Source organism: Dermacentor variabilis, chromosome 10 (assembly GCF_050947875.1).
Source record: "Dermacentor variabilis isolate Ectoservices chromosome 10, ASM5094787v1, whole genome shotgun sequence".
Taxonomy (NCBI): Eukaryota; Metazoa; Arthropoda; class Arachnida; order Ixodida; family Ixodidae; genus Dermacentor; species Dermacentor variabilis.
Window position 1 is genome coordinate 84,472,368 of NC_134577.1, and position 26,366 is coordinate 84,498,733.

Genomic DNA, 26,366 nt, shown 5'->3' on the forward strand with positions numbered 1-26,366 from the left:
AAGCTTCGCGTACTTGTTGATGACGAGTGGTTTAATTTTCTTCATGCCTCTTGCATTGCAGCAGAGCAGGACTGTCACGCGAATATGTGACTTCTTCCCTCCTTTGCACTGCTGCCCTTTGAAGTGCATCGTCCGGTCTGGCAAAAACATGCTGATAAAAACATGCGGTCTCATCTGCGTTGAAAATATAGTCTTCGGAGTACGATTCAGCCATTTCTAGCAAACAACCATTGCACCAGGAATCTGCGCCTTCTCTGTCAGCAGCCTTTACCTCGCCCGAGAATACCCGCCAAGTTATTCCGTTCCTTTGACGAAAACGAAAAAGCCAACCCGCACTGGCGTCGAACCCAGTTATTTCAAGTGCATTGGCAAATTCGCAGGCTTCTTCTTGCAGCATCGGGCCAGACATGGGAACGTTTTGCAGTCTGGCATCTTTGAACCACGTGAGAACAGCTTGGTCCACATTTTGAAAGTTTCCCAGTCACAGCGGTTTTCTCGTAAAATCGAGTTGCGATTCCCGGTGAAGCTTGACAATCTTGTTTCGGCCTTTCAAAATGGTCGCGACGGTCGATGGGGCGATGCCACGCTGTCTGCACATGTCGATTTGCTTTTTCCCTGCTTTGATTTCCTGCAATACGTCCAATTTGTCCTCCAGCAAAAACTGCTTTTGTTTCTTCATGGCGCCGTCGCTAGCTTCATTCATTGTTGGATCTCGTGCGAACATCGTCAAACCTTTGTCGTGAAGTTCTTGGTGAAGTTTGGGGGGGGGGGGGGAGCAGTTGGCACTTGACATGGTGATGATGATAGCTAGTGTGACAGAGTGATGAGGATAGCTACTGCACTCGTAGTTTCTGGTTCGTGAGAGAGTTGCGGTGCTGGTTACTTTTAGTCGAATTCGTAATACTGATGTTCCTTGGTTATAAAGGGAAAAATAAACTATGTGCGTTATTCTGAAATATGCGCTGTATTGAAATTCTTAGTTCTGACATATTTTTGCATTGAAAATATAGGCAATCTGGGGGGATTTTTAAAGTATTTGTAAATTTGAGAAATTCGTTAATGTTGGGTTCGTTGTAAGAAGATATGACTATAACGAGAGCCAGTTGGGTGTTCTATTCAAAGAATGAAGGAGACCACAGAACCTTGTGGACTGTGGGATCTGAGAAAACATTGAAGTTCCAGGCAGCTTGTGTAGCCAGTAAAGCCATACAACATTGTGTTTTTTGCCTATGCTACTGCCGGCTGCAGATCAAACTACTTAGCGGTGTTTTGAGGCTGCAGAGACGTTTTTTCGAACTGCCTAGGGAGCGTGAAAATGTACAATAAGTTGGGTGTTCGAAACATTTCTCGTTGACTGTATTCAACATTTTCATAGATTCTGCAGTACATAAATTTGTTTTGATTGAGTGTGCATGTGAATTTTGCATAATGAGTATTAATTTGTTTGACCTGATTAAGGTGCTTAAAATGTAATCATAATTGTACCACTGTGCTGTAGCCTGGGAGGTGGGAGCAACATTAAACTGCAGTTATCCCATTGTGAAACATGCATGTAGAGTACTCACTGTAATTCAGTAACTGTGCTTTTTCGGTGGTCTCCTTAAAATTTCGCTCTTGCATTCCATTCCGTGAGTATGTACATGTTTGGAACAATAAACTTCAAAACTTTCATGTCTGTGAGATTTATTATTGTAACGCAGATCACGTTTTTTTTTTTTTTTCCTTTCACAATAGTTTAGTGTACAATAGATGTGGCTCTCGAAGGGTCATTGAAAAAAAGAAGTCTGTCACAGTCGCCTTTCAAATGTTGTTCCAGTAGATTTGGCATACCAGTGTAGTTTTACTTGGCCAGTTGAAATTTGTGTCGGTTATATTTTGCACAAGGCACTAGTGATGCTCAACTAGATTAGTCTCAAGGTGCTCTGTTGTGTGCCACCAGCACCCATGTCCGGCATCTCCGTGGCGACGGATCCTTGGAGCTCCGGAACGGAGATCGCACCCGCACGCCGTCCAACTCCAAGTACTGCAGCTGCGGCTTCAAACACTTCTGGGACGGCAAGGAGTATGATACGCTGCCCCTGCAGTAAGTGGGATAGCTGCCTTTCTTTCTCTGTCTCTTTTTTTGCTGCTTTAAGACTACAAAACCAGGCGACATGCTTGCACTTCATCAGTGTTCTATTGCCCATTCATTCAAACATGATGGTAACAGATCACATTCAACATAAAAACACGTACAATTTTGTTGCAGTAAAAGCTCATTAATTCACAACTTGATAATTTGAAATTTTGGGTAATTCGAAGTAGCTGCCGCAATCCGTCCAACAATGTGTTGAATTAACGCACAAGCTGGGTGAGTTGGTGACTGAACTTGTTCCTACGGGTGAGCAGCGCAACCCAGACGAAAGACAAGAGGAAGTACACTATACGAGCGCAATATCGCTGCGCTCGTATCGTGTACTTCCTCTTGTCTTTCGTCTGGGTTGTGCTGCCATAGGAACATCAACAGTATGTTGAAAGCAATATGTAACGCATCCCGCTAATCCACACTGAAATCCGCACCGCCACCGATAATTCATACTCCGCATAATCGTGGATGGGGAAATCGCTAGTGCATGGGAGCACGTTGGTGACACTGGTGTTGCGCAAGCCGCGCAGCTTGGCTCTTTCCATCTGCAGGCCTTTGTTTTGGCCTAACTGGAGAGAGACGAGTTTGAGCCTGGCCAGGCAAGGCCAATGCCTCTGTTGCAGGTTGGTTCTCTCCGTCTCTCAAGACCTTCAAGATAACAATGCAAACGCAGCGCTGTGTGTTTCTTCTTTCTTTCTTTTTTTCTTACTTTTCTCATGTTACATCTTAGAGGCTACGCTCTTTCTCTATGAGGTGTTCTGCCGAGAAGCGGCATCAGGCAATGTCTAATACATGGTGGCTGTGACGTTTATTGGCGCTTGCAGTACCATAAACATAGCCGTTGAAATTCAGGGCTGTTACTCGAAGGAAAGCATCATTGGGATATGTGTTGGACATCACCTGTACATACAGTGGAACTCCGCAGTGTGCAGCTGGTGCAGCTGCGAGAGTACAGCGGAAACCAATGTCACAGCAAATTGTGCTACGTTTCGCGAGTGAATTTTAGAGCGCACCTCTTGCTCCTGCAGCGTGCGTCGCTTGTGGCCGGCCATGCTACGCCAATAACCTAATTTTGTCTCCTCTATGCTTCGACGTGGGCGATGGTGGCTGCTCTCTTCGGAGCATGCACTGAACGATCCCCAACCCGTGTGCCGCTTTAAACGGCCCTCTGCGATCCTGGGCGAAGTGGAGTGGGTACCTTTCTTCTCTGCACCTTGCATTGTGGGTCGGTGTGATGAACACTCACATGGAACAAGAGCCATCTCGACGTCGGACACGTGGGACTGCATTGGCCACGTATGGTTACATTGGCTGCACCAGTGCATCGAACTATAGACATTGTTCTGACAGATGCGAACGGTGCAGATGGCAATGCAGAGACGCGGGCATCACAAGCAACAGTGCAGAGATATAGTGTGGACAGAGAAATCTCTGTCCTGTCGTCTGTGCCATTGACCATGTTGGACAAAAACTAGGGGTGTGCGATTATGGGAAAATGTAGAATATTATTGAACATTATATTTTTAATATTCATGTTCAGTTTTTTGTTCATGTTCAGCCTAGTTTTTTAAACTAGGCATTAGGAAATTCTTTAATATTCGGTTGGATATGAACATTTGAAACAAATCAAATGTACAGCTGGATGTGTGGGAACAAACATAGTTCTTAGCATTTCCTTCTATCTAATCTAAGAATGTGTGTGATTTTGTGCTGAATATCGTGATAATTTCGTGCAGCTGGTGAAATGTTGCCTGTAAAGCACACTTAGCCACTGCACATCTAAGCCATGCAGGAAATCTAACTTCCCTGTAGCAAGAGGCGCGTGTTTGCATGCAGCAAGGGTGCACAACGCCACCCCCAATCTGAGCTTATCGCTTGGCAGCAAATGCGATGACGGACAGCTGCCTCAGAGTCAAATGCCTCCGAGTTTTCAGGCATCTGAAGTTGTATAATAATGCACAAGTTGGCGATAACAGACAGCTAGTGGGAATTACTCAATATTTCAAATTAATATGAGCGAAATAATGTTTTTTTTACCATTGAAAATCCAATTGCGATGTTGGAACATGCTAAGATAGCCAAACTTACTAATAAATGCTTGTGCATATCATTATTTGATATGTGATTCAATAATAGAAGCTAAGTACTGTATAATGCGGAATATAGGTCGAGGCGGAATATAGGTCGACCCCCTTACATTGAAGCAAAGAAGTCAACATAAAAATTACAAGGCACAAAACTTTGTTTTATTTAGTGGGGCCGCCAGAGTCGTCACCTGCTCATTCGACTGAGCTGTCTGAACTTTCGTCCGAAGACGACTGCTTTTCGCTGGCTGCGTCCCACAACATGTCATCCTCGGTGCCGTCCAAGGAGTTGCTAATGCAGCACTTCTTGAATGCCCGCACCACCATATCATCGGGCAGCGAGCGCCAAGCCTGCGACACCCATGTGGCCACAGTGGCGAGAGGCGGCCTGCGCAGCCGGCCGGTTGGGGTCGTCGGGTTGTCGCCGGCCATCCACTGATTATATTGTTCACGGACGCAGTCTTTAAAGGGCTTGTTGAGCACGACGTCCAGTGGCTGAAGTGTTGAGGTCATGCCTCCCAGAATGACGGCGAGTTCCGTCCTCCCGTCGCGGAGTGCCTGCTTCACACCTGCGGTCAAGTGCCCGCGAAAGGCATCCAAGACGAGCATGCTCGGACACCGCAGGAGTGCGCCAGGTTGCCGATTCCAGACGGTCTTAATCCAATTGAGCATGAGGGCCTCGTCCATATAGCCCTTTTCATTCACGCGAATGACAACATCCCGCGGGAAAGCCTCTTTCGGCAGCGTCTTCCTCTTGAATATTATGTACGGGGGCAGCTTTCTGCCGTCTGCAGTACACGCGAGCATCACCGTGAAGCGCGAATGCTCGTTCCCCGTGGAAAGAAGCTTGACTTCTTTTGCGCCGCATTCGCACACTGTGGTGGGCGACGGCATGTCGAACCACACCGGCGTTTCATCAGCGTTGCCGATCTGTCCCAATATGTAGCCATTCTGCTGCCGGAGACGGATAACATAGCGCTGGAATTCGACCAGCTTGTCCTCGTATGCCTCTGGCAGCTTCTGGCAGATTGATGTGCGCCGTCGAAGTGCAAATCCCTTGCGTTGCATGAAGCGACGAACCCAATAAATGGAGCCCTTGAATTGTTCCTTGGGCAGTCCGGATTCTCGGGCGATCTCAATAGCTTTGATGCGGATGAGTTCCGCTGTCGCTGGCAAAGATCTGGCACGATGCTCGCGGACGAAATCCGCCACCTTATCTTCGAGCTCCGGGTGCACCGCGCGGTGACCGCGAAAGGACGTCTTCCGCGCGTTGCAGGCAGACAGCTTGACTTTCTGCGTTCGCCAGTACCGGACGCTTTTTTCCGACACGCCGAATTGCCGCTGGGCAGACATGTTCCCATGCATTTCAGCATATTCGATGACTTTCTTCTTAAACGCCGCGGTGAACTGACGTCGAGTACCCGTACTCATTTTGCGGGTTGTCGGGAAACTAGCAACACCAGGAATGATCGCTGCACAAAAAGGGAAGATGGCGTCGGTCCAACTGCGTAGGCCGCGTCCGCGTCGGTCACCAAGGAGGCGATAACGATGCAGATGCCGAAAGGTCTGCGCTCCGACATGTTGCCAGACGACTATTCATGTTGTGCCAAGGGCCGGTATATAAGTCGAAGGGTGACCTTTTAGTAATATTTTTTGGAAAAAACCTCTACCTATATTCCGCACTATACGGTATTCATATTCGATTCGTATTCGAAAGTTGTGGTATTTGAACAATCTTAACAAAAACCAGTTAGTGTATCTTTGAACTCTTGTCTGTTTCATTGTTTCCCTCACAGGATCACGGTGTCCCTTGAGTGGAATGACAAGGTGGTCAAAGACACGGTGTTCTGGTTCCAGCATGAAAGTGACGCTGCACTCAACAGCAACGTGTACACGGTCGCCTCCGAGGTGGTCAACAAACACTTTCCTGGTGGGTACTGTGCTTGTGGTCTTGGCATGGTGACAACCAACTGTCAGAGCCAGCATCATGTTCATTGTCATCGCAAGATTTGGCAACAGAACAATTTTTCGCCTATGTTGGTGACGGCAAAGACAAGGACATGTTACATTCATTACAAAAGCTCATTCAAAGGTTTAGTGATTTTACATATTGAGCTAGTATTCAAAGTAGTCTTGTCGCATTGTTTCTGGCATTTTGGAGACTTGTGAGCATCACAGGGCAAGCTGGCGAAGTTGTTAGTCAACACGTGAGCTACCATCCTGTTAGCGGTTGTCTCATTCAAAAAATGTGAAATATCAGATGCCTGGAGGATAAAATGTGGTCCACAGACAGCAATAAACAGCTGTCTGACAAGGAAGACGATTAAATGTGAATAAATTTGGTCTTCTGTGAAAAGTAAATTGCATAGGTTTCATCTTTCTCTGATTGCAAAATTTGGAGGCATGTTGCTTCTTTCTTATAAAATTGTGGACACGTTACATATGGCTGCACATTGTTTCTTAACTTTGAAACCATAAAAACTAGGTGCATTCTATATTTTGGGGTGCATTAGAATTAGAAGCTGTGTGGCAAACCGGACACCTATAATTTGGATGTGTTCAATTATTCAGATAGCTTTGTGGCATCGCCAATGGCTGTCTGACAAGTACAGCTGAAATTTCGGACACCTTACAGTATGCCGTTTGTTAATTTGTATTCTGCCCCCATGATCCTGAGCTAATTCAGCCACCAAGTATAGCAGAAAAGTTTTTTTTTCTTAATTTTTTAAATGCGCCATTAACATGGTCATCAGCCATATCGCCGGAGCCTTATTGAAACCAAAACTAGCAAAGCCTAGTAATTACACTATTCGCTGGCCACCCCAAAACTACAGGGCAAGCTACACCCAAACTATATAGAATAGTTGCAAAATCTTGTTGGAAATTTCACGCTAAGCCATAGCACTACTATGCATACATGGTGTATCACATAACTTGAGCCAAATTTCAAAAATATATGTGTGCAAATGCCACATAGCTGGATGGAACCAAGGTAATGCTGTTCACCATTGCTTGGAGATACTTGGATAATTTTTTACATCCTGCCTAATTACATAATTAGTCTTAATTAGTCAACTTCTCAATTACTGTAATTACATGAAAAGCGTCAATGAGAAAATTGTAGAGCAACATGAAAAGCTCCCGGTGCAGCTTTCTGCTGCTCAACACATGCTCCATAAGTGTTTTTTTGAGCGTGAAAGAAGCCCGCAAATACACCGCAAAATTGCCGTGCGACTGGCCATTCGAGGCACTTTGCATTTTGTTTAATTCGACCCTCCGGATAATTCAATCAGTTTTGTCGGTACTGCCAGGGTTGAAATAATGAAAGTTGACTGTACTGTATTTTTTTTGTCTTGTTTGCACACAACACCAATCAATTTTGATTTTTAGCTCAAGCATGTAAATCCACAAATCTGTTTCACGAAAGAGTCTAGTAGAGGTTATGATTAACCAGCTCTAAATTTGTAATACTGTTGTCAAAGACTTGTGGCATTTTCGATCATCAACCTCGCAGGCGTATTTGGCTCAGAGCGCCTGTTGCAGCAAGTGGTGGACCAGATCCTGGAGCAGACACGCCTGCCCGAGGATTCAATGGAAGAAGACCGGACAGATGGCAGTGACGGAGAGGCCGGGGGAGGTGGACGCTGCCGTTCACCCCATGGACCTCTCACCACACCATCGAGCTCCTCTACCACAGCCTCCAAGTTCATTATCAAAGGCTACAAGGTGAGTGATATCCACTATGGCGGGTCACTGGACCGACAAACCTAAAGATTAAGTAAATTCTGGGGTTTGTTGGGTCCTCACCCGTGCTCTTGGGCGGGTGAGAAAAAATGGTGGGTCACTCATGTGAGAAATCTCATGGTGGGTCACTGGACCGACAAACCTAAAAATTAAGTAAATTCTGGGGTTTGTTGGGTTCTCACCCGTGCTCTTGGCATTTATTACACCTTTCATAGACTAATGCCTGCTAGCTTAGTTGCTATCCACAAAACATGCCAATGGGCGCGCGACATATCGCGAAAGTCCGACTCACCGCGACCGGAAAACAAGCGAATATGTTCGCCCCATGCCGGACACCAATGCCTAATCGTTTGCGCGTATGGTCACGCGAACGCTGGTGCGTTAGAACGACCGTGTTCATCCATTCCCTGGGTAGGCCTCGCGAGACTGCCTCGCAGAAGCATGGAACGTTGCGCAGAACGTCCCCGCCGCTTGCCGATTCCGAGCGAAAGACCCTTCTCCTTCTTGCGCCTAAGTAACCCCGCCGTTAGGTGGCGTTGGCAGAGCCACACTTGCAATGCGCTTCAACCACACCGACTGCCGCAGGCACCAAGCCACACGGCGAAGCCGGATTACAGGAGACCGGAGCTATGCGAGAAAACAATATATCAGGGGATGCATGAGTCGTGCATCTCCACAGGTTCTAGATGCCAAAACCATGATATCATTATGAGGCACGCAGTACAGTGAAACCTTGACAATTCGAAATCTCTTTTAATTCAAATTGACGGATAATTCGAACTGCTCTGCTGGCCCCGGTGAAGTCCTGTGTATTTGAATAGAGAAAAACCTCTCCCGAATTTGAACTCCGAAAACCATGAAACGATTATTTCGAACAAGATCTCTCACTTCCATGGACAATTTTCGATCAAACTCGAGCTCAAGGCGAAAGTTCAATGTGCCACAAGCTACTGTAATGTCATGTGCCATAAAAATGACAATCAAGGAAATCCAGGAAGCCGAGACCGAACTGGAGCAAGCAGAGCAGCACCCACCCTCCTTTTTTATCCAGCTTAGAAGGAGCAGGAAGGAGCCTCCAGCACGCACTCGCCTACACCCCCTTCTTAGTCTGCTCCCGATCACATCATCTCCAACATTGGGAACATGGGAGTATGACGTGCATCAAGCCACCATCCCTCTCGGCTCGCCCTCGCATGTTTTTCCTCGCGCCCACAGCAAATGGCGTGCGAGGCGCGATCTTGTCGCACTTGGACTTTGTACGGAACCTCCAGCAGCACCATTTCCACCGTGGCGGTGTGGCAGGGACGAAAATTCTCCACTGGCCGATGTGATAAGGACCCGTAAACCGTCGTGGATAGCTTGTTGCCAATGTTGCCCATGGGTGGCTCATCATGACTGGAGACGAGATCGTGCGTATGGGTCACTTCACGTCTGTTGAAGTAGCATTGGGGTCTGCAGTCGACCAGCCAGCGACTACTTCGAGCGCGCATGTGAAGTTCATCTGTGTGCTTTCGTGTGGGTAGAAAGCTGCCAACTGCATGAATGTGCATGCGTGAATGCTGAACTTGCATATCCACTTCCTATCGGCATTCCTTCTAGTGGCTAATTGGCCCGAACTTCACACAAGCTTTCGTGCATCCTACAGCCATTGCTTTTTTTGTTCCCTCCGTTCACATACTGTTAATCGTTTCAATCGGTCTGGTCAACCTGGTGGAACCTTGTCCCGAAAGATATTGCGCAATGCGCAAACGTTACAAGCGTCCAGGCACTGACAATGGCCAGGTCATTCACCAAAGGTACCAATATTCGAAAGATTGAACATTTGATATTCAATTCAGATATTCACTATTTAATTGGACATCAAACATTCCAGTATTCGGACACCCCTAGTTACGAGTGTCAAATGTGTGGCAGTGACAAAGACCTGTCACTGTGTTGCTGGACAGTGCATTCGACGTGAAAGTCAACTACCACACCAAATGAGTGTCAAATCTCGTGCAAAGTGGCATGCTTGGCACGCAACAGTCTGGTCCTGAAGTCTGGTCCTGACAAATGTACTTCAGTGACAAATCTTCGTTATATTGATTGGCAGAACAATTTTAATTTGTTAACGAGGATTTAAGTTGATATATTTATATGCGAATATCAAGTGGAATTGCATTTGCTTTGGTATATCCATTATTTTGTTATAATGAGGTTTGACTGTAATATATGATCATGTCACACATGCACTGTATGGTACAGTCGCCGATTGATTTTCCGGACTCCAAAAATTCGGACATGCTCGATTATTCGGTCTGCTTCGCGGCGCCGCCATTCTCCCCATAGACCATAATGTATAACTGCTGAAAGTTCGGACACTTGCAACCTCTCGTCTGATTTTTCGGACACTCCTTGAGCCAACTCAATCGGGAGCACCATGCACCGACTCTGGCCGGTGCACGGTTCGACTTGCTGAACGCCATTTTTGTTTTGAACGGAGCCTCCTTGCTGCCCCACGAAGTGGCGCTACTGCAAATCCCCACTCATCATCATCGTTTCTGCCTGGTTCAATAGAGTGGCTCTACAGCAGTTCTGGTTTCAGCTTAGTAAGCCACGTCAAGACAATCCAGCAGCTGATTTGTTTCTTCGTGCCTGACGCTGCGAGTAGGCCATGTTTTTTGTTTGCGCTACTGGTGTTGGCATGGTGGGTGTCTGGTTTGTGTGCTGTGTCGAGGTTCCGGTGATCCAACGCGGCATTCGGAAACATTGCGTCAAGTGTCTAATGCCCCAACCACTGGCACGCGTCGGAAAGCTTCGGCACGTGCCAAAGCGTCAAAAGCGTCGGTCGGGAACACGGCGAAGCGTGACGACGCGTAGCGCTTATGTCTACTGCCGATGCTAGAAGTTTGCCGACGCGAGGCGACGCTGTGCTGGCGTGCACCAATGAGAGGCTGCGAATCCTCCGGCTGCTATGCCTATGATGGCCGACCGTGCGAAGGTGCCGACGCCAACGGTCGTCCGAGTTCTTTGGATGCACGACGCGCGCGACAGTGTTCCTGAAAGACAGTGTAGTAATAGTAGGCCGACAACGACACGACCGACCGTCCGACGACCGTGGGTTGTGGCAGCGCGACGTGGATCCGAAGCGACTTCGAACGACGCTGACTAATCCAACCTGCCCACTGGGTTCCTCCAGGCTCGGTACGATTGTCTGCTAAAACAGCCAACCGAATCACGATTGTCGCAGCGTCTGTGCTTGTTGTATGTGTATTTTGTTGTGCTCAAAACGAATGGAGACATGTTTACGAGCTCCGAAGTCTGGACAATCAGCACTCTCCTATCGCCGATGTTGTTTACGTTACGCGTAGGCCTGGCGCGTCCATTGAGTTTGTAACTGGCGAGTGAAGGAATGCAGCTGAGAAACTCTGTCGAAGGAAATTAATTTTTAGGTCCGTTTGGTGCTGCATTGATTTAAAATATGGCACGCCTGACGTCGTGTGATGTGTGATGTGGTGAATGAACCGTGTGGAACTTGGGGTGGTCAACCGCGGCGTGTTTCGTGTGGTGTCGGGTGACTCAAGTTTAACGGGCAAGTTCTGTGCTGTTTCCAGTGGCAAAGATAACTTCCGAAAGCGAAAGACACTAGTAGCCGAACTATGGGAATTACTTACATTATCAGCCGTGCAGCCCGTTCCAGCTGACGCTACGCTCTTCTATTCGGCATGTGAATCAAGTTCAGTACAAGTTCACTGTGCTCCTTCACTCACTTCTTTCAAGTGCATCCGTCTTTTGGGCTAGTTGGAGATAAATCGCTCGTGTAGCAATCAAGAACACTGACGCACTGAAGCATACGTGACAACGCAGTCATGTTTGATTCAGTGTGTCCTTATACTTGAGCACTGCAAAAAGAAATCTGTTTGCAACGTGTGCCCCGTGTTCAGTGCATAGCAGGACCTGCATCATGCAAGATCTATGCATGTAGCAGCGTATACCATGATTGCTTCGATGCCTGCTTCAGAAGCAGCAAGTACAGAGTCAGTGAAAGTGTAATTGATTTTTTATCTCACTTTTTGTTTATGGAAAGTGTAGCTGGTGTGAGTGCATTGTGTGAGTGCAGTCGGTATGCTTAAACTGCTGGAATCCCTTCAGCTTCTACTAAAATTTTTCTTGCTGCGATACTATAAATTGTAGTCAGGACAAAGATCTACTAAAAACTAAGTTACTAATGCATCTGTGCAGAATGTGTTTGATTAACAAGTTAACACTTCCACAACAACAATATGCCGATGCATAGCATATGTGCTTGCAATAAATACATTCCTTAAAGGTGAACGACTGGGCCTACAATAACAAACTTTGTAGTAGCACTGCGAAAAGTGCTGCCATGCGTATCAGCCACAACACAACTGCTGCACGTCCAACCTACTTCCATGGAGGCACCTCTGTAAAGACGGTTCGGGCCCTTCCCATTCTGGGTGTAACATTTAGCTCTTCTCTCAACTTTTCCGCATATGTCACCAGCACTGTATCTAAGCATTGGCCCATTCTTGGGTTTGTGTCCCGTGTCTCCCTTCCCTGATGACGTAAGGTTTTCCAAGCACTCTACGCTTCTGTCATTCTGTCACAACTTGAGTACTGCTCATCAGTATAGTTCCCGTACCAAACTCGTGACGCTAACAAACCTAAGTTTGTTCAGCGCCGGACAACACGCACCCTCTACTCTCGTCTTTTTGGTTGTCACAAGCTCACGCCAGCCTACGAGGATTGCCTCAAACCCCTCAAGTAGCACACCCTGCAATACCAGCGCAACATCGCACTAGTCTATACTGCAGGGGGCTTGACGGCTCTCTGAACAGCACTAATCTTTCTTCAGTTCGTCTGAACATGTGTTCAGCACAGCCCAAGCCCTCATCGTGCCTCTATGGCCCGACACCACGACTCCATCATTATATCTGGCATACAGAGCTTTCTCTCCACCCCCCTTGGCCATTTGGATTCTCCTTCCTTGGAACCAGACTGAATTGGCACTCCTGTGTGTTGTGCACCCGTTGAATGTGTGCGTGTGTGCCGTGCTGTGTTATTGAGCAAGTGTGTGTGTGTGTGTGCACGTGGAGGGGTAGGAGGTGTCGTCTGCATCTTGCAAATTCCTCCTCTAGATGGCTGGTTATCAGATGCTCTAACATACAGGCATCAGCCTTTTTAGTCTATAGAGTGCCAAGTTACCACTAAGATTATTATTATTATTATTATTATTATTATTATTATTATTATTATTATTATTATTAGAATCATCACTACGACCATATTGATCATGTTGAAGCCAGCGTGACACATAATTCAAGATATTTCTGGAGCTTTGTGCGCTCTCACTCTTCTAAAAAAAGTGCCAAAGATGTACATCTTCTTCATGAAAGTGGTGGTGTTGTCTCGAATACTGCTGATGCCTTTGCAGAACATTTCTGTTTGCTATATGGTGTGAAATATGCTTCAAGTAAGCTTCCTTCTCAGTCTGGCACAGTGTGTACACCATCAGTCAATGAAAACCTTGTTTTCAAGTGTATGAAGTGCCTTAAACCTCCCCTTTCTTGTGGTGTTGATGGTATTTCTTCCAGAGAGCCCTTTGAGACGCTTTCTACACAATTGTGCAAAGCAGGAGAGTGCATCAATAGCAAAAGCACTGATGAAAGTTATGGTATTTAAAATGTGTTTCATACATCTTGAAACATTTATTATTGGAACTGTGCTGCAATTTTGAATAACGTGCAGAATGTTTTAGCAAAATGAGTGGGAAGGTAGACGGCTGGGTGTTTTTACTCTGTGTCAGTATGTTGTATGTAGCGGATTCACTTCTTTCATTGTTTTTTACAATATCATGCACCAGGCATAATTTTCAAGTGGCTGGATGAGTGTTTCTCAAGCTTTTCAAAACACGAAATAGTACTTCTTCTCATATTTTGCGTTCCTGTAGTGAGTTTTCACATGGAGTTGAAATTTTGTAAACTTGACAAAATTCGCTAAACAATTGAAAATTCTTAATATTTTCGGCAGCTGTACACTTTCTACGATTCTGAAAATGCAAGAGATTGCGCGAAAGCAACTTTTCAATCAATGGGATAAAGTGGCATCTGAAAGGTTTAAGACGTATGGAAGCATACCGTATTTACACGATTGTAAGTCGACTCGAATGTAAGTCGACCCCCCCATATCGCTTGACCGGAAAAAAATAAATAAGAGAGCATACCCGAGGGCGCATTTGATAGCGAAAATTTATTAGTAGCTGACATGGCCACTGGACTACACGTCTTCACTAGTGCTGCCATCGTCATCGTTGTTGCGGTCCCACAGCGCGTCGTGGTCCAGCGAAATTTCAAATTTGGCAAACGACCGCACCAGGACATCTCGCAGAACAGCAGCCCACGCCAAATGCACCCAACCACACGCAGCCATCAGGGAGGCTCTTTTGACAGGTCCGGTTGGCGTAATTTCGCAGTCTTCTGCCGCCAGCCACTCGTACTCATGGCGGAGCAGAACCTTAAAATTAAGGCGGAGGTCCGGGCTTATTTCATGACCACGTCGCACTTCACTGGCAGGGACCGATCATGCATTTCAGTGACGTACGCCGCAAGCTTAGCCTACAGCTCCGGAAAGCGTCCATACTTCGGCACGTGGGAAATTTCTCACTTGCCGTCACACAGGTGAAAATTTCGCTTCGCTGCAGTCGCCACTCTTGCACCACCCGTTTAGAAACATCGAAATTGCGGCCCGCTGCGCAGTGATTTGTTTCTTTGGCGTAAAGGATGGCAGCCCTCTTGAACGCTGCTGTGAACGAGTGCCTAACGATTAGTGGGCCAGGAGCACTCATGACGACTGGGGAAGCATAGAAGTAGCACGTAGCCGGCAGTCAAGTGGAACGCGTCAAACCAATACTAATGCCTTTAAACAGAGAAAGTGAAACTCGCGAGCGGTGTCTGTTCTTTCATGAACTACCGATACTCCCCGCAAGCACCGCCGTTCTGAGGGTGCCGCCGCAAATAAGAACAGCGGTGCTTCCATCAACTATCGACACTCCCCCATGAGTGTTACATGCACTGTAAGACTCTCAAAAATGTTGAAAAACCCTTCCGAAAAGCGAACAAACACGAGGGATAGCGAAAAGATATGGGTAGGGCCGTAGAACAAACATAAAATTGTAACTACGTTGTAGCTCCAGTTGGTATCGCTTTTTTTGACGGGCCATGTTTTGGTTTCGATTGTAAGTCGACCCCCCAACTTCAGACTTTCAAATTTAAAAAAAAGGGGTCGACTTACAATGGTGTAAATACGGTACTTGTTCCCTGTTCTCACAAACATCTTCAATAGTTCCCTAAAGTTTAGTACCTTTTCTAGCACTCTGAAGGTAGCATGGACATTGCCCATGCACAAATCAGGTGCTAGATGTGCAGTTACTAACTGCCGACCTATATCTATCCTCTGCAGTGCGTCAAAAGTGTTTGAATCGATATTGGATTCCTTGCTTTCTGTTAGTGCTAAAAGCATTTTAATAAATGAACAGCATGACTTTGTGTGCCGACAACTTAAACCTATTTGAGACTGTGAACAGTGTTCACCACTGCATCGACTTCCAAAAAGACATTTTTTCACTCTCAAACTGGTGCAGAAACAATAAGCACTCCTAAATGCTTCCAATACTATGACATTAAGTTATATGCAGAAAACGCACGATGTGAAATTTTGATACACCCTACGCGATGCTCCACTCCTTAGGGTCGAGGAAATGAAAGATCTTGGTGTGTACTTTGACAAAATGCTTAGCTTCTCCTCGCATAGATAATTAAACAACATGCTCTTCACGCTCTTGGAATTGCCTTTCGTATATTGCATGATTTCCACTCACATGTTGTGTTTCTGAAATTATGCTGTGTGCCTCCAACTACTGGAGTATGCCTCTGTAGGAAGGGTTGCAACGAGCAAATCTAATTCTTACCTCATTGAACGCATCCAGAATGAATTGATATCTATCTTAAAGCACCAGTTTTGCCATTCTGGCGACCACAGTTGAGCCTTCTCAAATATCCTTCAACTCACACCTCTAGATTCAAAACTTAATCACACCTTTTGTTGCTGTATAAGGTGGTCCATGACATTATGCATTCCCTAAAGCTTCTTGATCATATGCATTTGTTCGTGCCGCAACAGTATACCAGGTAGCATTCAACATTCATTGCCTGGCCTTGTTGCAAGATTGTGCTGTATAAGACTCGACTCCAAAACATACTTCAGAGTTTGTTTCCTGTGTTTTGTGTATCTGTAGATAATCACATAGGATTAACTCCTGTTTACCTTTCCTGTCTGCCTTTTTTCCTTATTTGTTTCTCTATCTTACATTTTTTTGTCTACCACATTCATGTTTTCTGTACATTTTGTCTCGCATAGTGCTCGTTAAGTGCACCAGTACAAAGGCTCTCCAGCTGTTCTTGGGCACTACAATAAACATTTCAATGATTGATTATTATAGTATAATATTGTGCTGTTAGGTATGTAGCAGTATACTATTTCAGTGCAGTAGCTTTTGTGCAATTAAAAAAAAAGGGCAGGAATTAAGAAAGTGCAATAATAATATGCCATGTGTCTGATCATACGCATTGTGCTATTAATTTCGTCTGAGTAATAATAATGGTTAGCTACTGTATCCAGTGTTGTGCAATAAAATATGCCACAGCAATTATTGTGTGCCTCGCAGAACAAATTGAATATATCTTTCTCAGTCAAAACATCATAGCAGGCTGAAAACAATAAAACAATGTTTTTTTGTGGTGACGAAGTGTATAAATTGTGAAAATAACCTGTTTATATATTTCTTATACTACGCAAATGAGCTGCTCCCATACATTCGAATAAGCGCTTCAATAGTACAACTTGGCAAAGGGCAACAAAAGACCCCTATTAAAGCCTTCCAATTCTCAAGCTTGTATTATCTGACGGTATGTCGCCTCATTAATGTAAAGGAAGACAAACTTGACATGTGGAAACCAGTTGCAATAGAACATGGCCCTTACACTGTGAAAATGTTTTGTAGCAGTACACTCAATGTGAAGGCCTCAAGATGCGGTGTTGATGCATCAAAACAACCCAGAATAATGGAGGTGGTCCATGGGTTAGATTTAACACAATCAAGAATCGGGGGGAGACAAGCTACGAATTACATAAATTTTAGCTATTCTAGATTTTTTTGCTTTGTGAGTGCTATAGGTGTTTCAATTCTGTTTTGCTGATTTTCTCAGAACCCACTTTTTCACGTTCCTTTCATGCACCAACAAGCATAATTATATTGACACGGATGCTTTATCTGTATCTGGTTACCGTATTTCACCGGCTAAAAAATGTTAAACGTTAACGCTCGGTGCAGGATGCGCCTGAAGGTATCGGAAGTTTAGCGAATGTTATCGATGGTTCTGTCTGTTGTCGACGAACCCTGTTAATCTGATTGCATACGCGAAATGAACTGTATAGTTGTTTTTGGAAGGCGCGCGGGCACCAGCGAATAGGCTGTAACTTCCGACGACTGACGCAGACGAGATTTTCGACGATTGCCGACATTGCTCGCCGCTATTGTTGCGATTGAGTCTGCACTATTCATTTACCATCACTACTACGTGACAATATTTCCAACACAGATTTTTTCAGTGATACTTTGCACGCCTGATTCTTACATAGTTGGCTGTGCAATGAGCTACCAAAAAATGAAATTGTACAACAGTTTTTTATATGATATGGCATCGTCATGCAGGTGTTTGCAAAGCGATTTTGCAGGCAGACGACTCGCGAGCGCTGATGTTGATATTTTGTGCACTATTTTTACTTCAAAAATAAAAAACTGTTACGGCAGGCGTATATTCATTATTCAAACGTGTTTTTTATACCTAAAAGCGCATACAGATCACTAACTTATTGTTTCAAGCTTAGTTGACAGCAGGCTGTTTTAGGCCGGGCTTTGACGGATGAAGACAAAATAGTCCAGCAACAGTGCGCCGCAGCCGAGGAGCGAGCTTTGGCGCGCGTCGGAGCTTCGCTCCAGTGGTTGCGTGCCCTCTTCCTCCGACTAACGCGAAGCGAAGCGTTCGCTTGTCGGCGCGCGCTGAAGCTTGCCGACGCGTGCCAGTGGTTGGGGCACAATGGCATCGACAGTGCCTGCGCAGACTGTGCTGGGGAATGCCAGCAAGCGGGTGCGGGGAGGCCTAGGATTTGTCGCCTTTCGATGTGCTTCCTGTTGACGCGGAAAATGTTCTGCTGAGACCTGCGCAGTGGTTGCATTGCCATTCCGGACACCGTCTCATTTGACAGTTTCACAGGTACTGACACTGCTGTACTGACATGCGCAGAACTCGACGACGGCGAGATCATTCGTCAGGTTTCTGCTGTACTGCCGGACGATGACTCCGAGTCGGAAGATGACGCACCATGTGCTACGCTGCCGTCGCATGCGGAGCGTGTACAAGCAGCGACTGTGCTTTCAGCCACCTATAGTGACTGTACGACCCTCTCCGAGATTCAGGCTTATCTGATTGCGTGTAAATGGAACAGTGTGCAACGGCATTCACGATTTCTTCAAGCCTACTGCCGAGCCCGAATAACTGCATGGAAATAAAGGGTTTTATTTTTGTTTTCTTAATCTGGCTTTTTCGGGCACCTGTTTATTCGGACATTTCCGCAGTCCCCGTGAGGTTCGAATAAACAGTCGGTGACTGTACATGGGAACATTTAAGTATATACAGTGGAATTTTGATGATACGACCACGGCTAGTAGGAATTTCTGGATGATATGAATTTTTCTGTGGTCCCGGCAGAGCCCAATTACTTTGCAATGTGCTAGAGAACGGTTGTTACGAATCAATTTTCTAGCCGCGTCGGTTGATACGAAAATTACCAAAGACATTTTGGAAATTCTAGTGCGCTTGGCGAAAGCCGGACACTGCTGCCGTCTACGCTCCGCCTCCCTGGTTTTGCTGTTTGGTGACATAGCTAGTCACTGCTGCCGTCTGCACTCCAAGGGGAGGAGGTTGCACCGCTGCGCAGAGGACAGGCCACAGTTGGCATGATTCCAGCACATGGACGGACGCGACCGTGAGCATGAGCCATTAAAGGCTTTCGCCTTAATAAATGCTGCCCCACCGATGGCCGCGAAAGAGAACAGTACGCAGACCCGCGATTTCTCCCTTTCTCTTTTGGTGTGGAGGCGCGGACGCAGCGCCGGACAGCGCGGAGGCCGCGACTGGGCGCGAAGAGTTTGAAGCAGTGGCGCTTTTCCTCCTTTCCTGCGTGCCATCGGATGGAGTGGCTGCTGTGCTTCGGGACGCGTTCTTTGTGTTAGACGTCGGCGACAGCGAAGGACCACCACCTGTGGCTGAAACGCTGCACGCGCTCGAAGTTCTGAGGCGTGCTATGGCCACGGATGAAATCAGCTATGACACGTGCACGCATTTTTATGGATTTGAACAAAGTCTGCTAAGTGACCTGACAAAGAAAAACAGGCAGAAGGACATTAGAGACTTTTTCTTCAAGAAATAAATGCTTTTTACATACATGCACCTGACTGAGTTCACCTCTGACTCTTTAATTTAGCTAGTTTTAATTGTTTCGATGATACAAAATTTCTGCTAATACGAATATTTTTTGTGACCCCGTGAGATTTGTATCATCGAGATTCCACTGTATGTGATATTCTCACATGTTCATACAGGAAAGCCTTCGTTGCCACCACGATCAATAAGCAAGGTCAAGTGAGAAACACAAGTCCGAGATAGCAGAACAGGTTGCCATTGCACTCGCACTCACAGACCTGACTACCACCCACGTCTACAGCGATTCACGCTCGGCCGTCAAAGCCTTTCAGAAAGGAGCAGTTGCAAGACAAGCACTACAAATAATCAATAGATCCGCAACGCTGCAGCATCACACCATCTGCTGGTTCCCGGCACACCTCGGAGAGATCGAGGACGCCCCTCGCAATCTCAATGAGATGGCTCACAGGAGCGCGCGAGACCTAACCTTCCGCGACGCCCCCTATTCTGGTCGTGACCATCCCAGCGAGAATCGGGACCCTCCCTCCACATATAACGAGATCATAAAGCACTTTTATCTAAACCGCAGAATATACAGCACACCTCACAATAAGCTCACCAGGCCTCAAGCCCTGACGTTCAGAATGCTTCAAACAAACACGTACCCCACGCAGAACAGACTCCACCACTACATGCCTGACCTATACAAAACATCGTATTGCGAAAATTGCCATAGAACACTAGACGTACATCACTTGCTCTGGCCGTGTGGTCGGACCCACGCAAACAAGGATCAAGACTCCGCCAGGCTACAAGACGCATTACGCAGCACGGACCTGGCGGAGCAGCTCTGGGCCGTCCAGCGAGCCCACGATGCGGCCAGGGAGTTACAACTCCCGGTCCCAACGTGGGAGTAGCCCGCTCTATGGGACATTGCGCCCCGTAGCTCGCAGGACCTTTCTATAAAGTTACTCCATCCATCCATCCATCCATATAGGGCACTCCCCCTTCCCCTTTCCCAGTGGGATTAGAGGGGTGGAGGTAACGGGTAGCTCAGGGTTGCTAAAAAAGATATAATGGCAATTATGACTAAGACATACGTTGGCTAGTTTTCATCTGCAAGTGAGGTCATGAAGGTGAAGAGAAGATTTTATTGCAGGAATAGTACTGGCTGTAATTACGAGTTTGTTGCCATCTTTGTGCCTTGCCATTCCAGACGCTGCACAAGGAGGAGCTGGGTGTCAGCGAGACAGAGCGCCGGCTTCTCGAGCGGATACAGACTCATGCCACCACGTCCAGGAGGAAGCACGGAAGTGGGTCACCTGAGAGAGACCGCCATTCCACTGTGTCCGGTGCGTCAGCTGTGTCGCCCATTAGTGTGGTCTCCAATACACCACTCACCTTGGCTCAGCCTTCGTCTGTAGAGCGGCCAAACTTCGTGAGAGTGGTCACCTCCGATGGACGGCAAGTAAGTCGCTTGTACAGTCTCTTTTGCAGGAACAACACTTACCGCCGTATTCATAAATGTAGCTTAACTTCAAGCTCATGCTTGACTTGATTTAAATGACGCCTGGCATTAACGTGCCCAAAGACGCTCACTGCGTTTCCTTCCGCACGTTCACGATAGGCGTCACTTAGATCAAGTCAAGCATGAGCTTCAACTTAAGTTGCATTTCTGAATACGGAGGTTAGAGGCACACTGTAGCAAAATTGTTGACCACATAAATAGCTTAGTTTTAGATGCTGTGCACATAAGGCAGCCTCCGTGCAAAGTGCAGCTGCAGTGCAAAATTTTATGTTCTAGATGCAAGCAAATGGGTTGCAAAAAGCTTTCCAAAATAATTTTTTTATACCAAAACTAAAAGAAAAATGCAGCCATTACTGGTCACTGGAAATGATAGAACCTGGGATGTCAAGAACCAGTGTGGGCATGAGCAGCGCCTTCAATGTGTTGTAAATTTTGGAGGCCATGGTATGAGATTGGTATCAATGGTATCAATGAGGTTCTACTGTATATGCTGCTCATTTATAAGCAATTTAGACAAAGAGAAATTTTATTACAGTTGACCTTTTTGAGAGCTCGAAACTGGGTTTGGCTGTGCCTTTCCATCTGTCTGTGCCTGTCCGTCCTTTCCATTATGGTTCCATCATCATTAACATGCCAGCGTCGGTAGGCCGCCTCTTCGCTCTCACCTTCAGCCTCACCATTTGGCAAACAAAAGAAGCTTTGCCCATCATCCACCGTTGGTGATCGGACTTGTGCCCCTCTAGCAAGATGTAGTTGGGAGGTGGACATGCTAACCACTGAGCTGGCGCATGACATTCACATTTGGCCATTTTTGCAGGGTTTTGTGCACTGTGCAAACTCAGGGAGTTGTGGTGTCCGTGTGTGTTACTGTTTTTTATTCACCAATTTTTTGTATTTGCTATTTACTTTGATTTTTTCTTATGTAAAGGCTATTCCTTTCAGGCATCAATTTATTCGTTCATTGAATGTAGGTCATGAACACAATTCTTTAACCTTCAGCAACATTGGAAACATCAGCAATAGAGCAGATTAATGGGGTACTTGACTTGTCATTTAAGAGCACCCTCATGGCTTTATAAAGGTCAGGTAAGACAGCAGTTAAGTGCTATAGTCGACAACAGATAATGCGGACTCCACGGGGAATGTAAATAAGTCCGAACTATCGAATGTCCGAAAAAAAAAACGAATGTATCCAAAGAAGATAATTTCATTATATAGGCCCCTGTGCAAGGAATAAGTGAACGATTCCTTGCTGCACGCACTTCTGCTTACGTGCAACCAAGTTAAGCCTGTATTTCTGCCAGTCTTTTGCTGTCGCTGTATGCCAAAGCAAGGACTGCAAAGGCTCGAGTCCGCATGTGAAGGCTCTGGAGCAACATCATCATCATCCGAGTTAGTCACTGTTTGATGGTGGGAGAACTTGCTGAATTAATTCGTCATCGTTCAGTCCTTCAAATGTAATGGCGGCAGAAATCGGCGCACTGCAGCCTAGCAAGTCATCAATGACATCTGCATTTGGGCACACTGTAGTAGGTGGCAGGTTCAGGCTCTTCAGTTGTGGAGTCATTTGGACTGCGACTCGAGACTCATTCCGAGTCGGACTGCGAGGGCACGACTGGAGCCGTTTGACGTGGCTTGTCGATAAGTTCAGAAGAAAGACTTCTTGGAGCCAGCACAGCACTGTCTGAAATGCAAACTAAACAAACAACACAGAATAGCGGAACGGTGTCCGAAAGGCAAACTCAACAAACAGAACGGCTAGAGCAGGCCATGTGTGGGGTTGCCGGAATAGGAATATGATGATTTTGATGTTGCTCCAACCTATAATTCAGGCAAAACCTCCAAGATCGCCATTTTTAGTTAAATATCTGAGGCATAGTGCTGCGTCCAAGGCAAGGCCCAGAGATTACCATCTAATGTATAATTTCTGAGGCCACACTTGATGCCTTGGGCCTCTAAAGCCATACTTGATGTCTTGTCGAGGTTTCCAGAGGAGATAATGTTGGCAGAGGCGGTGTTCGCTACAGCTACGGACGGAGTCTGGATAATGGAATGTTGAGCTGGCGGCTGTCCGAAATATTAGTAGTCTTTACACGTTAAGTCTATGGCGGTGCCGTGTAGTTGTCCGAATTACCGAGGATGTGTGGATTATCAGTGTCCGATTTATCGGTCGGTAATCGTACTGCTAGAGTGAAGTTCTCTTCCCAGATCTTGACACCTACAAGCCTGTGGTGACACCAAGTACCAGCCAAGCTCCTTAGTCCTGCACCACTTCTTTGTCGCTGTCCAGCAACACTTCACACTTGGAGAGGTCAACCTGCGTACAAACAGATTCACATGTCGGCCAACTCTTCCAAATTTTCCGTAGAGTTTACAGATTTGGGCTTGTGTTACAGTTTATGAATGTTGCTTCAAGTCTCACAAAAAATAAATTGTGTCTGCAAGAAAGTTTAGCTTAACAGCACACTCCTCGCTGAGTAGACGGCAAGTGACGGCATAGTGCCTCTTACAAACAGATACATATCCAAACCCGGTGGCCTACCACCGCTACTACCCGGACCTTTACACGGATAGATGTAGATTCTGTAAAGAAAGGGCAGACCTACAACATATGGTTTGGGCTTGTCCTCGGACTCCCGCACAGAATAAAATAAACAAGACCAGAGAGCAGTGGGAGACGTCGTTGCTCAGCTGTGCACCGGAAGACCAACTCGTGGAAGTCCAGCAGGCCGAAGATGCCGCCAGGGCCCAAGGACTCGAGGCCGTCATCTAGGCAGAGAGGCCTAGGTCTCAAATCTGCTGTGCACAAATAACATTTATTCCTCCTCCTCATCAGTCTACATAACTTCGGTTGGAAATCTTCCAATCATGAAAGGACGCCAAATGTGGTACATAGTACACGCTTCGAGAAAGCTTCTATGGACAAGTTGCTGAAGCAGGCAAAATTGGCAAAAGCAGTGCCAGTAAAAAAGTAATAATGATCTGAAAACAAGGTGTTGCTTGTCAGTCTTTGCTGTTCCAAGTTTGCTGCTGCTTGTATGCTGCGTCTAAAGGTAAACCATCATTAACGAAGTGCATATATATCCCACAAGAGGCGTTTGCCCAGTGCAAAGTTTAACAAAATGCATTCTATTCCTCTGACTAGCTGTTGAATAAGCATGAATGAATTACTTTAGCTTTCAAAGCTCACGGAAGAAATTACTATGCCTTTTGAGACCCGTAACCAGAGGGTAGTAGTTGGTCATAACTAATAATTATTACTGAGAAGCAGGGAAACTCGTGACGGATACAATGGTAACAAGATGATAAACAACAGGAAACTATGTTGTACAAAAATATACGCTACAAAGAAACAAGTACATTAATGAAATGGTATAAAGAAGAGGTGTGCCAAGGTGCAGTGGTATGCAGAGAAGTAAGTGATGCGTGGTGTTGTCAACTATTTTTGATTATTGCTGCTTTTGCCACATGTATTGTCATGGTGTCTTTTGCAGGGACAGCTAAGGCCCAGTGCCTTGGGCGTCACCTTTGCCGAGCTCCAGGCCTGGGTGACCGCAGAGTTTGGGATTCCTGCTGAACGGCAGCTTCTGAAGAGCGGCATCCCGCCTAGGGTATTGGTGGCGCCCCCCGATGGCAACGCCCTGTCACTTTCTCACGGCGACCGCGTCATCGTTGAGGTGGTCGGGGCCGACTCCTCTGCCGGTGCCGTTGCACACGGTATGGTTACTGTCCCAGAGGCCGCTAACCTTTGGTTAATTTCGGTGTAACAGGCTACTTAGCCGCCTGCTGGACAACCATCTTGACCCTTTCAGAGGTGGTGGGAAGCATGCTTCCTACCTGTTATACGGGTGCAGAAAGGCCACCGGAAGCATTATTTTCACCACGGGAATGCATTGCCGTCTTAAAGAAACATTGTAGAACTTAGAACAAATGCAGAGGTGCCCCCTGTTGCCACAAAAATTGACCTATGTTGCTTCGCATGCTTTGAACCTGTTTCACAGATACTGTCCGCTTGATAATTTTCCATGAGTTGTGGCCTTAGAAGTGGTGTATAAACTCTGAACAAATTTTCTTTGCAAAAAAAAGGCATTGTTTATTCAGAATTTGTTGAGAGTCTGTTTTGTTGTGAACATGTACCAGCGCTGTGGATGGCACACGTTCACAGCAGAGAAGTATTAACAAAATTATTAACACATTAACGAAATTTGACTAAGTGGTATCTGCACCACCTGTACAAAATTTGCCACAAAATTTGTCAGTTGTAGCCGACAGTCGGTTAGAGCCGGGTCCGTTAAAGCAGAATTGGTTCTATTCATAATACAGCTTCGACCACTTATAACCATTCTATAGTACAGAACTGGCTACAATGCGACCTTTTCTGAGTCCCGTTAACCCTCCCACAGAGCTCCATATATACGCATACTGCTGGGTCATTACATGCCAAACCAACCAGCGTTTTTTCGACCACCACAGTTGATATAGTTGAAAAAAGTTTCCACACTTTTGTTGGCATTCAAAACTCGTTCTCCCCGTTTATTTTTTGAAGACTGAAGCAGAAGCCAGCATGCGGCTGCACTGCAGGGTCGGAGGCGCCGCCCTTTAATTTTGCACTACTGAGAGCGCGGTCGGCAGCGCGGTATGTTCAGATTATCCGTTGCAAATGCTTACACATTCAAATTACCAGGCGTTTTCGCACATTGAAATACGCGCAATATTGGCAGGACTACTACAGTGTCAGTTTGAATAAACCCGAAATTCGAATTGGCCAGATTCCACTGTGTCAGAACTTTGCCTCCGAGATTTTTCAGCACACCATGAGCAGCTGCGGGCTGGAGAGCTGTGCCTTCAGAGTCATGCGCTGCTTCTGGTATATGGTAATGGCTGTGGTGTTTAGATTTTTGTCCTTTTTTTTTCCTCCCGAATTTCTGTACAAAAAGCATTGGTTCTTGTGAGCCTTTCGTGACACATCTACTCGTATTTCAAGTGTAAAAGTGTGCATAAATGACATCTACATTATCTGAAACTATGCTTATAAGACGGTTCAAAACGTCGTTGCGGTTGGCCTTTGAGGCTGAAGTGGTAATGGTTTACCTGTTGTGCGATTTCCAGGGGGCCCGCTCGATGCGACCATGACAAGTGATGCCACCCTCGAAGGTGACCTGGCCAGGCATTTGCACGGTGAGTGTCAACTCTCCTCCGTGTCATTATTGTCATGATTTTATCTACTCTATTCACCCAATCTTAATGCGCACCTTTTGTTGGAAGACAGTGGCTCTGAAGATCGCCTGCTTATTAAATTCGGATAGAAAACTGAAATTGTGTCCGCTGCATTGAACACCGTCAGA

The 26,366-nt window shown here is 46.2% G+C and overlaps 1 protein-coding gene across 2 annotated transcripts in view; it reads left to right on the forward strand.

Moving 5' to 3' along the window:
* Nucleotides 1-26,366, forward strand: part of LOC142560756 (deubiquitinating protein VCPIP1-like) — a 72,137-nt gene that overhangs the window by 32,429 nt on the left and 13,342 nt on the right. Inside the window, exons 8-13 of one of the 2 annotated variants that reach the window (XM_075673076.1) lie at nt 1,940-2,083; nt 6,006-6,139; nt 7,724-7,935; nt 20,710-20,961; nt 24,516-24,738; nt 26,131-26,199. In XM_075673076.1, the coding sequence (XP_075529191.1) occupies nt 1,940-2,083; nt 6,006-6,139; nt 7,724-7,935; nt 20,710-20,961; nt 24,516-24,738; nt 26,131-26,199 (1,034 nt within the window). The remainder of the gene's footprint in view (nt 1-1,939; nt 2,084-6,005; nt 6,140-7,723; nt 7,936-20,709; nt 20,962-24,515; nt 24,739-26,130; nt 26,200-26,366) is intronic. The other variant, XM_075673077.1, reaches the window with a different exon arrangement.